At 56.4% G+C, this 11,385-nt stretch overlaps 4 protein-coding genes across 4 annotated transcripts; 1 reads left to right on the top strand and 3 right to left on the bottom strand.

Annotated features, from left to right (window-relative positions):
• Positions 1–1,206: 1,206 nt before the first annotated feature.
• On the bottom strand, positions 1,207–1,598 carry ATEG_04701 (uncharacterized protein; the record flags this gene model as incomplete). The annotated part of the gene is made up of 2 exons (XM_001213879.1): positions 1,207–1,467; positions 1,533–1,598. The coding sequence occupies 2 exons, from the start codon at positions 1,596–1,598 to the stop codon at positions 1,207–1,209; spliced, it is 327 nt and encodes a 108-aa protein (XP_001213879.1).
• A 597-nt stretch (positions 1,599–2,195) lies between these two features.
• ATEG_04702 (putative DUF221 domain protein) lies at positions 2,196–5,160 on the bottom strand (the record flags this gene model as incomplete). Its single annotated transcript, XM_001213880.1, has 3 exons — positions 2,196–4,421; positions 4,472–5,020; positions 5,080–5,160. 3 exons carry the CDS (start codon positions 5,158–5,160, stop codon positions 2,196–2,198), a joined length of 2,856 nt encoding a protein of 951 aa, XP_001213880.1.
• Positions 5,161–6,774: 1,614 nt separating this feature from the next.
• Positions 6,775–8,017, bottom strand: ATEG_04703 (fructose-bisphosphate aldolase FBA1; the record flags this gene model as incomplete). Its single annotated transcript, XM_001213881.1, has 4 exons — positions 6,775–7,335; positions 7,388–7,690; positions 7,742–7,852; positions 7,910–8,017. 4 exons carry the CDS (start codon positions 8,015–8,017, stop codon positions 6,775–6,777), a joined length of 1,083 nt encoding a protein of 360 aa, XP_001213881.1.
• Positions 8,018–10,118: 2,101 nt separating this feature from the next.
• On the top strand, positions 10,119–11,279 carry ATEG_04704 (uncharacterized protein; the record flags this gene model as incomplete). Its single annotated transcript, XM_001213882.1, has 3 exons — positions 10,119–10,181; positions 10,264–10,993; positions 11,218–11,279. 3 exons carry the CDS (start codon positions 10,119–10,121, stop codon positions 11,277–11,279), a joined length of 855 nt encoding a protein of 284 aa, XP_001213882.1.
• Positions 11,280–11,385: the final 106 nt, after the last annotated feature.

Genomic DNA, 11,385 nt, shown 5'->3' on the forward strand with positions numbered 1-11,385 from the left:
CGCCTCAGTCGTAACACTCCAATTCACCCGCTTCACAAACCGGCCAACCTCAACCCGTGCAAAAAACCGATCCATACTCCGCTCCAGCTTAGCCGCATACCCGGGCACAGGCGCATGGATCTCGGCCAGACTGCGCGCCAGCTTGGTGCGCGTGTCGAATCCGGCCGGGAAGAAGGTCGCGTACGCCTGCAGGACGTACTGCGGGTGGCCGTCGGCGGTTTTCTCGTCGCTGTCGGCGGAGGGCAGCAGGAGGAGGAGGTCCTCGTCGATGAGGGTGCTGAGGCGCTCGAGGTCGGCGCGCGCGGAGTGCCGGGATATGGGGCCTGGGTGGAGGGGGTGGGGATTCCCTTCGATGGCGAGGTTGTGTAGCACCATGTTGCTATCGCTGCTGCTGCTGGCAGGGCCAGGGGTGAGGCGGAACATGGTCGGGTAGCGGGTGGGCAGGTATGTTCCCACGAGGAAGGTATAGAGTTCGCGGACGGCGGCGGCGGTGCGCTCGTCTGCGTCCGGGTTCACGCCTATGACGACGTCTGGGTGTTGGTGTAGGAGGGAGGCGCGCAGCGCGAGACGGTCTTTGTAGGTCTTGTCCATGGGGATGAGGGTGGAGGGGTCGAGGGTTGAGAGGGCTGTATATATGTTAGTATCTCGTTACCAGCGGGAGGATGGCGAACAACCCATGGTCAGATGGTACTTGGGCTTGAAGGGCCGGAAAGACAGGGGCTCGGTGGAGCTCCAGTCGAAGTCGGGGAGAGGTTCGATCGGAGGGTATCCTGTTGGGTTCGACCTGGTCTTGTCTTCATCTTGAGCTGTCTGCTGGTATGGTCAGCGAATGTATACACGGCGTGAAGAGGACGAACTCGGTTCCAGAAGCCAAAGGCCCAGATTGCCAGTACAAGACAAACTACCCACAGGGGGTGTCTCTCTAAGTATTGCGCCAGCGCGATGACTGCGTTGATTGCATCCATGATGTCGTGTCCTGCTTAAAACGAGGACAGTCCAGATGACAATATATACCAGGCGTATAGACTCTTATCTCGCAGTGCGATTGGCCAACACCCCCGCTCCACGCTGATTGCCCCAAGGGCCGAGGTCGGTGATATAACCAAGAGACAGACGATGATGATGATAAACATTGACGAACGAGAGCAGAAGCATATACAGGGGTATCTACCTACAAAACAAACCAGGCGCAAACGAAAGAACCGCTCACTCGGCATCCTCCCTCGGATTGCGCCGTTTCACTCCCTCACCCTTCCCCCTCTCTCCATCGTCATACCCGGCCAACCCCAACACCTGTCGCGGCGCGTCCGCCCGCTCGTTCAGACTCGGCGCATGCGGCCGCTGCATGCCCCGCGCGCGGCCGCCGACCACGGGGATCTCGTATATCACCATTCGCCAGAGGTACAGGGCCAGGTCGAAGAGGAGGAGCGCGGCCCAGGGGAAGATCGTGACGAGGCCGAGGAAGACCTGCGGAGTTAGCTGCCGTACCTAAGTAGCTAGGTAGGATGCGAGTGCACGCGCAGGAGACGTACAAAGACGCGGGCGGCCCAGCTCTCGACGTAGAAGAAGTCGGCTGGGAGGATGGAGTACCATGCCATTGTCTGGTATCGTAGAGTCGCGATGATAGGTGTGTAGGAGGGACGCTGAACGCAACGGTGGTATGCTGAGCAGAGCGGACCGTCTGTCCAGCCCGAGCAAACCCAGCTAGACAGCAAGCGACCGACTGATATCCCTATCCCCGCTCTGGAGGATAGACCATCCGATCCGAGTCGAAGGAACCGTCCGGCGGATCACGTTGATGGTGTGGTCGGTGGTGGTGTTGGGCGATCGGCTGGCCTCGGCGGTGGTGCGATGCGATCCAGGAGTCGCAAAACCGGTCTAGTGTGTTAGGAGAGGGCGGAAATTGGAGTCATGTCCGGTACCTAGGCCTAGGTAGAAGTGAGAAGGACCAGGATGCACCCCTGAGCGAGTGGAACGAGAAGACAAACGATCTGCTCGCCGAGGTTGAGTCGCTCAATCGGGTAATTGGTAAGCAACCTCACCCCTACTTACGGTACAATCCTATCATACCTAGGTATCTACAGTGCACGTCAATATACTCCGTAACCAACAACAATATATTTATACATCTCGCGTGAGCCGTCAGTCATGTCCAATATTACAATAATCCAAGCGCTCTATAATCAATATGTACCCTATCGAGCCATCCGGTAATGTTCATACGACGTCAGGCTGGGGTCGTCCTGCTCCACAGGCCCATATCCCCGCGTCCGCCAGCGGTCCAACGGCGTCGTCGTCTCCGTTACGGCCGGCCTCTGCGCCTGGCTGAGCAACTGCGTCTCACTTTCGTTGGCCTGCTGGTAGAACCCAGGCCCGCTATCCCCCCGGGACAGCGACCCCCGGAACGCTGGGTGGATGTGCTCCATGCCCACGTCATAGCCGTCGTACGGGCTCACTCCCGGCGGGATCGACGGGAGCGACGGCGCCGGCGAGGACGCACGCGACGAGCTGGGCGACCACTCGCCCAGCGCACTGCGCGGGGTCTGCGACCGCTCGGTGATCAGGTCCTCGGGTCGGCCGTAGATCCCGCCACCAAACTCGTCGCGGAAGTCCGGCCGGTCCTTGAAGTACGAGAAGTCGAGGTGGTTCTCGGGGACGACTTCGAAGGGTGCGGTCGCCGAGGCGTCCATCATCGTCTTGCCCGGCCGCCCGGCCGACATCGGATCCATCGCAATGTCCGAGTACTCGCCCTCGATCACAGACGACGCGAGACGGCCACGGTAGACGCGCTTGAGCGCCTCGGCCGCTTTGGCGTGCACCATCGGGGTGATCAGCGGCTTGAAGAGCGCCGGATGGCCGAATTTGCTGCTCAGCCGGTCCGACGCCTTCTTGCTCGACTTCTTGCCGGGGGTGGCCAGCGCCTCGGCGTCGCTCAAGTTCGCGCGGTTGTAGAATTTGATGTCAATGTCAAACTGCCGCACGCAGTACACCTTGAATCCCAGCATCAGGAACGGCAGCGGGATCACGCAGAACACCATGGTCCACGTCCCCTTGGCCTTGGCGATCAGCGCGATGACCACGTTGGCGAGGATGGTGGCAAACACCATCCGGTTGAACAGGACGCGCCAGAACTGTCCGCCGGACTCGTTCTTCGTCACGAACACGTACAGCAGCATGTATTTCTTCATCATCACGTCCAGGCCAAAGTACAGTGCCGTGACGGGGAGCACGATGGGCTGCAGGGTGGCGAAACAGAGCGCCACCGTCGCATAGAAGAGAAAGTAGTTGTAGTAACTCGCGTAGTCAAAAGGCGGCGGCGCCGTCCATTCAATGGCCTGTCGCGGCGTCGGGGAGAGGAAGGTCTTGGAGAACCACACCCAGAAGACGTTCACCAGCTGCACCAGGTCCACGGCCGCACCGAGGTTCCGCTGCAGCAGGTAGGTCACCCAGAAAGGCGACACCTGACAGAGGGCACTCATAATCTTCTGGTAGAAGTCGCCATCTTTGATCGCTTGCCAAGCATTTTCATCGCGCTGGGCGTCCACGACCGCCGCCACAAACGTCCAGGCGGCGGAGAACAACGAGAAGACGATGAGATTGTTGAAGACGAAAAAGGAGTAGAGATGGTGGAGCACGTGCCGCTCGCGCGAGGTTTTGGTGAGGTCGCCGGCACGGATCGCAAGGCGGCGGAAGATGATGGGCAGGATCAGGTAAAATAACGAGGTGATCGCGGGCGAGAGGATACCCTGAACGGCAGCCCAGACGTTAGGGCTGGCGCTGAGGGAGGTCTGGAAAGCGGGCCACACCAAGCCCAGATTATTGAGGTTGGAGAGGAAAATGGCGATCAGCGCGTTAGGGGCTATCCACACCACGGTGAGGATCGACACCCAGATCCGGTTGACGAACCGCTTCCATCGGCGGGCTTGTTTCGACAGCGGCAGATTTTCCCAGATGAGGTCGCTCGGCCGCGGCGCCAACCGGATGGTCGTTCCTTCGGGGTGTTTCCGGCGCGCCGTGTAGGCCACCGCATGCGCGTGTTCAATCATCTCCCAACTGACAAAGCCGAACGGCATCGCGTTGCGCTTGTCGATGGAGGCCCGGACGTGGTGGATTTCCTCCTCGAGTCGCTCGATCCGCTCGGTCAGGTAGTCAATGGCATCGACCTTTTCGTTTCCGTGCCGTTCTTTGCGGGATGGGCGCATAGTCGGCCGCTTGGCTGGCAGTCGATCGGGGTTCTTGAAATATTTCGCCAACACCGACTCCAACTGGCGAACGGTCTCCTCGTGTTTCTTGATCAAGACGGGCAGGTCTTTGACGTTGCGGCCTATGGAGGCACGGGGAATGGCGGCGGTAGGATTGACTTCGTCGGTGATTCGCAGAACGCCTTCGTCTGAGCGGGCCGATGGAGGGATATCGGTGATCTGTGAATGTATTAGGACGTGGTGCGGTTGAGGTACTTGTCGCAACATACCATCAATGTCCGAGCGCTAAGACTCCGCTGGTAGTCCGAGCTCTGGAAGTATTTCCGCCTCAGGGCCAACACCGCCTTGTAATTCCTCCACAAGAAGAAGACCACGATGATGTCGAATAACCAGGCACAGATGACCTGACTCCAGATGGCGTTGGTGGTGGCATAGAGAGGGGTCATGGCCGTAAACGCGGACAACCCCGGCACGCCGTCACCATTGCTCTGGGTGATGTTGATGGGAATCATGACGCCGCAGCCGATGATGCTGAGGAAGATGAAGATGTTGCGGCACATTTTGGTGAAGCGCAGAAAGACGGTGGCGTCGAGCCCGACACATTCGACGAGCTCGGGCTCCTTGGTACGGAGGACGGGCTGGAGCCAGGCGAAGAAGCCTTTCCCCACGGGAGGAGGTGTATGTTTGCGGTCTGCATGTTTGACCTTGGGGGCGTAGACGAGGGAGTGACGCGGGCGAAACAACGAGAAGCACAAGGCGAGGACGACGGCGAGACCGGCGGAGGTACCTAAGGAGGCCCAGACGGCTTTGATTTGGAACTGGGCTGGTTAGCGAAGGTCTTTCTTTCTAACGGGGCTGGCGCGGGTGAGAGGCATACGGCCGACTTGAAGGGATCCTGGATGAGCTTGAGGAACTGTTCGGTGGAATCGTCACGCCGCAGAAGAGGGCTATGATCCATGCTGGAGAATGCGTCGAGGCCACATGGAGTTGGGGGAGGGGGAGGAGGAGAGATCACGGGCCAGGAGGGAGGTCTCAGAAAAGAGAAGAAGATTTAAAGCAACTAAGACGAAAGTGGCTGCATGATGAAGCTGAGAAGAAGAGGAAGAGGAAGAAGTGAGTGGGGATCGCTGGGGTGGAGGCGGGTCTGGAACAAAGACATCTCAGAGGCGACGGTAGTGTTCCATCTTGCCTGAACAGGCTTAGGGACCGACACAGATGGCGAAGAAGACGGACATTCCGATCAGATTGCTTGAGCAGGATTGCATCCGCCTGAGACCGCCGGTGATCTGTCCAGCTGAGCAGAGGTTTCAGTCTGTTTGTACGTATGTAGAGTACTTCTAGAAGATAGGTACACATGGAGTACTCCGGTATCTGGAAGCGAATGCCTCTATCATGATCCATAGAACAGTAGATTAGCAGGAAATCAGGACTCTGGAGGTACTGTGAGCCAGACGGATCCCCGTTGAGGATCAGCAAACCGGAAGCCAGAGAATGCAGTCGAAAATGTTATTAATGGCAAAAAGTGAAAAACCACAACAATAGGTGGCCCATTTAATCCGTGCTGATTGGTTCCCAGAGCCGCTGCTATTTTGGCAAGCCAATCAGCCACTGCCTGTGGGTCGAGTCTGGAACATTTTAGGGCTTTTCTGAGACACCGGTGGGGCCCATCCACGCCCTCCCCGATGGAAAGGTACCTGATGCACACGCAACAACTCGGTGGCGGATGATGTACTCCTCATTCCTCCCTCCTACTCCGTACTACTGACAGATAACAGTCCCTCCTCCTCGGTTGGTTCCTGACGTGTACTCCAACAGATGGAAGAACCGATCATGATGACACTAACCATGTATCTACTAGCGAAACAAGTCCCAACGGACCCGCGCAATGACCATGTCTCAGTCTCAAGCGCTCCATGAACCGTCCCAACAAATCCACTATCATCAATAGTAGATCCCAGGGAGTAAATGGCAGGGAAAGACCCTGTTACCCAATCGAGGGGTGTACTCCGGAGAAGATCCCAAAATAGCATCTCTCCCACCGTTCCATAGCTTCGGCACATGGCTGAAGACGACCCTATCTACAGTAGTCCGTACGGATTCAATGCTCAGACGCTAAGGCTTAATGCTACTCCGTACCTCCAGGAACAAGTCTTCCAAATATAGTAGCCATCCTTGCCAGGACGGCTCGGGAGGGGATCCGAGCATTTCTCATGCTATGCCGGTGTATGGAGTAATGACCAGAGGCATTACCTTGTATACATTGATTAGACGATGTTGAACATAACGTCATACATTCCTCCCTCGTGCCACACAGCACGTGACCGTTGCATGTCTCCCGACTCCATCTCCTTGCAGTTGACATGGCATCAACCAGCCCAATAGTGCTAGAGTGATAAAGGTACTGAATGACTGATATATGGTTCATTATTATATCATACTACATACATCATCGACCAATCGACTCCCCCACCCAACATCAAAGACACCGCTTTGAACTTTTTCTCCGTTATCGCTTTTGATTGATCAACTTATGTACTGGTATCGGGGTCATCAGATCCGAGGTGAAAGACCTTTACAGCTGGCCAGCAGTGCTGAAGTCCTCCAGAGCCTCCTGGACACGCTTGCTCATGGTCTTCTCACCCTCACGCACCCACACGCGGGGGTCGAAGAACTTCTTGTTGGGCTTGTCCTCGCCGTCGGGGTTGCCGACGGGGGACATCAGGTAGTCCTTCTTGTTGAGCATGTAGTCGCGGATACCGCTCATGTAGGCGTACTGCATGTCGGTGTCGACGTTGACCTTGACGACACCGTAGCTGATGGCCTCCTTGTACTCGGCCTTGGAGGAGCCAGAGCCACCGTGGAAGACGAAGAAGACGGGCTTGTCATCCTGGGAGCCGAGCTTCTCCTTGACGTAGGCCTGGTGCTTGCTGAGGAGCTCGGGGTGGAGGCGGACGTTGCCGGGCTTGTAGACACCGTGGACATTACCGAAGCCAGCGGCAATGGAGAAGTAGGGGCTGATGGGGGAGAGGGCGTTGTGGATGGCCAGGATGTCCTCGGGCTGAGTGTAGAGGGAGTTGTTGTCAACATCCTCGTTGTTGACACCATCCTCCTCACCACCGGTGATACCGATTTCCTGTCCAGAGTCAATGGGGTCGATCATTTAAGTCAGGGCAGAAAGAACGTACCATCTCGAGCCACTGCTTCATGGGAGCAGCACGCTTGAGGTAAGCGGCGGTGGTCTGGATGTTGTAGTCGACGGGCTCCTCAGACAGATCGATCATGTGGGAGGAGAAGAGAGGCTCGCCGTGGAGCTTGAAGTAGCGCTCATCCTCATCGAGGAGACCATCGAGCCAGGGGAGGAGCTTCTTGGCACAGTGGTCGGTGTGGAGGACAACGGGGATGCCGTAGGCGGGAGCAACGCTGCGGATGTAGTGAGCAGCGGCGATACCACCGGCGATGGAAGCAGCCTGGCCGTCGTTGCTGACGCCCTGGGATGTGTCAGTGCGGCTCGAGGGGGTATGTCCAAACATGAAACGTACCTTGCCAGCGAAGTAGGCGGCACCACCCTGAGAGAGCTGAAGGATGATGGGGCACTTCTGGTCGCGCGCGGCCTCGAGAGAAGCCACGACGGTGGAGGAGGAGGTCACGTTCTGCGAATTGGTCAGTCTGTTGTTCTTATCATCGGATGGAGGAGGCTGGGAACTCACAATAGCCGGGATGGCATACTTGTTGGCCTTGGCGTGCTGGAAGAGACGGAGGACGTCATCACCGACGATGACGCCGGACTTTCGGGAGAGCTGTTCGAGGACACCCATTGTGAAGATTGATGAAGTCGAAAGACTAGGAATGGTTAGATGGAATCGAGGTGATTGATTGATGGAAAGGAGAAAGAAGAGGAAGAGGAGAAAGAGAGGAAGGGATCCGGGGGAGGGAGAAATATAAGTGATTGTGCCACGCCGACAGACCCAATGGTTTACCGGGCGACGAATACGGGAGCTGGATCGCTAATGGAGGGGCACCAGTAGCTTGAAGAACTCACCGGGTGGTGGGGTCGGATGCGATCAGAATGATTTCACTGAGGGACTGAGGGACTGGTGTTCAACAAGAATTGAGTTGAAGAGAGAGAAGAAGAGAGAGAAAGGAGAAGAAAAGAGGAGAAGAAGAGAAGAAGAAGAAGAAGAAGAAGAAGGGAAGATTCCTTCTAGCTCCGACCAAGCACACCCGAGGGTCAGTGACGACACAGGAAAACCGATGATGTGTGACGCTGCTTACCCCTCCGTCGCAGCCTCAGGCTCCCTGCGCTTCCCGGGAATCCCCGCCATCACATGACATCATCACTCCCCCTTCTTTCTCTTTGGTACACACACTCTCTCTTTGGTACTCTCATACATCAAAGAGGTGGACTCATACATCATAGCTCCATTCTCTCTTCTACTGTATGGACCTATACTCCCTCCTCCGTTCAACCGGTTGGTGATACCTCAACATCCTCAATCCCAATCCGGATCCTGGTTGCGCTCGGCTTCGGGTGAGCTTCCCCTCCTGCTGCTAAAACATTGATCCCCTCCTGCTGCTAAAACATTGATCCCCTCCTCTCCGTAATTCTTTCGTGCCTCCATTCCAATATCGGGCAAATCAGCGGCCTGGCAAGCTCCGTTCCCGTCCCTTTTCGTTCCAACCAGTTCGGTTTCCTTCGGTGCATGGCCTAGATTCTCTTCCCCAGCTCACCTGACGTGAAAATTCCCTTCAAAAGGGGTTGTCAGTGGGGATTGCCATGGCTTTCCGGTAGGATGTATCCCGAGGATCATGGAAGATCGTGCGTGAATCTTTGGACTCTGTAGGAGACAACCGTTCGGTTCGCAGTCCTCCGGAGCCACTTCAACGGTTCATGTCATCGATGCCTCAGGTGTCGACGCTATAGAGTCGGCCTAACTAAACTACTTAAGCCTGCTTCACCAATCTCTGTTTGATCCTTAGTACTTATATAATATGGTTCGTACATCAAGTAGACCCTGGCTACCACGTATGAGAATAGTTTATTGTAGTTTATTTGGGTGACTAAGCAGGATGGTGTGGCTGGCTGCCGGTACCTTGGGGGAAGACTCCGGAAATATATACTTACGGAGGATGTTCCCACAACCATCGCACATGCCGGACCTTCTCAGCTCCTCACCACCTCCCGTGTACTATTCATACCTACAGTTCTTACAATCCAGGAACATGGGTCTCCTTCAACTGCCCGTGGCTGTCCCAGGCTGATGAGTCCTAGAGTATGGACATTCGGATACGGGTTTGGCACACCCCTCGGTCTAGACAGTGCTATTCGAGTGCCCGCGGCGATATTTGAGTGACCTATGCGGGGAGTCTTTACGCAGGTCGAAGCACGAGCGCTTGCAGAAGCTCGATCCAAGGTCGTCCGATCCAGATGAAGGTTTCCACCCTCCATGTAGGACGGAGCCCTTAAAGTAGGGTCTGACTGACCCCTGGTTGGGTCGGGGACCTTAAGGTATGGGGTTCAACAAAGCTAAGCATAACGATATGACGCAGGAAGGAAAATAGAAGCCCGATTCTACTCGGGAGAATATAGACGACAGCCAATTATGCACCCATCTTCGACCAGAATCGCTGATCTGTGGTGTCGATGATCTCCCCGGAGTCTGAAAGACGCCTTGCTGGGAAGACGGGATCTGTCACTAGCTGACGTCTATTTGTGCAGAAATGATATCTGCTGTTTTGTTGGCCGGAGGAAAGCCTCGAATCTACACTTTCCGTCCCTACAGTGCCCCTGTTTGGCATGTTCCTCCGTTCATTCTATCCTGGATGTGCTCACATCACTGACCAGGCGATGGCACTTCTCTCTTTCTTGGTTCAATGGAAATGGTTCCAATCCGTTCTTTCTTTCACCAGCGTTTCGCCATGCGTACCTTTTATAAGCAGGGCAGTTTGCAGTTCCCTTTCATTCATCCTTCTTCTGCTCTCGTGAACGCGAGATCCAGTGGCAGTGGGTGAACCAGCCAAGGCACCCAACACCCCCAATGGGGTTTATCCTCCTGGTATCCAGCGTTTTCAGCATAGTTCCTACTTCTGGGGCCTGCCAGACAGCCCGGAAGTCCACATCCAGCAGGTCGACCCGGGCAATGAGTCTGTTCGCAGAATCTTTCCCGACTATTCCCCCAAGACTTGGGCAGCCGTCCTCGACACCGCTATCGAATGTCTGAACAAGGTCTACGGCCAAATCGAGCATCCCGCATCTGACTCCGAGGAGAAGTACGTCACGGAGGTCGTCCTGTCCCAGGAGCTAGCAGCCTGGCGCGAGGAGCAGCATCAAGCCGGCCGCAAGCTCCGCAGCAAAGGACAGGGGTTGGCGCGAATTTCTGACACTGTCAGCGGCATCTTGAACGTGGGAGACTGGCCACCCTGTTTGCTTGCATCTTCGGCCTTCTACGGCTGCTTCTTCACCAACATGTTGATCGGCGCCCACGACCCCTACCTCCTCTACTCCAACTACTGCACCGACATGGGCTTCTTCATCGAGCACGGATACCACCACGTCTTCCCGGAGTTCAGCAGAATTCTCTATGCCGAGATCGCGAGCCCTAGAGCGCGGGAAACCCTGGGTGGCAATGAGCGTCGTGACATGACCGCACTGGGCCTGATCTATACCAGATACAAAGTGGCACTGGCGGAGAAGCACGCGAAGAGTCTGACCAGCAAGACCGCCCGGGTGTCGCGGGATGAGCTCCTCGCCGTGATGCTCTGCGAGTCCGGTATTCTGGGCATGGCCGCGGAGGGTATGGTGCGCGGGTTCGACTCGACTGCTGTCGCGTTTCAGTTTATCTTGTCTTCGCCTGGAACTGACATGGTGGACGTGGGCTCCGATATCGTCAACTCTGAACTCTTTAACAGCCTCCTGAATACGGCCGACATCACGGAGAGCGGTGTTATCACCGAAGAAGCTCTCAGAAACGTCTACGACGCCTATGCCCACTGCATGACCCGCATGTTCACCTCGCAGTGGAATCACCCTGGCTCCCGCATGTGCGCCGTCTTGATGAGCTGGCACATCCAGAACGATAGACACCATTACCTGCGGCGGGCCCTCCTCGGCTACCCCAAGGCGCGCAAGGGGATCGTCGATCAGCGTATTGCGGACATTGAGGAAGCGTTCGACGAGCACATGCAC

Source organism: Aspergillus terreus, genomic scaffold (assembly GCF_000149615.1).
Source record: "Aspergillus terreus NIH2624 scaffold_6 genomic scaffold, whole genome shotgun sequence".
Taxonomy (NCBI): Eukaryota; Fungi; Ascomycota; class Eurotiomycetes; order Eurotiales; family Aspergillaceae; genus Aspergillus; species Aspergillus terreus.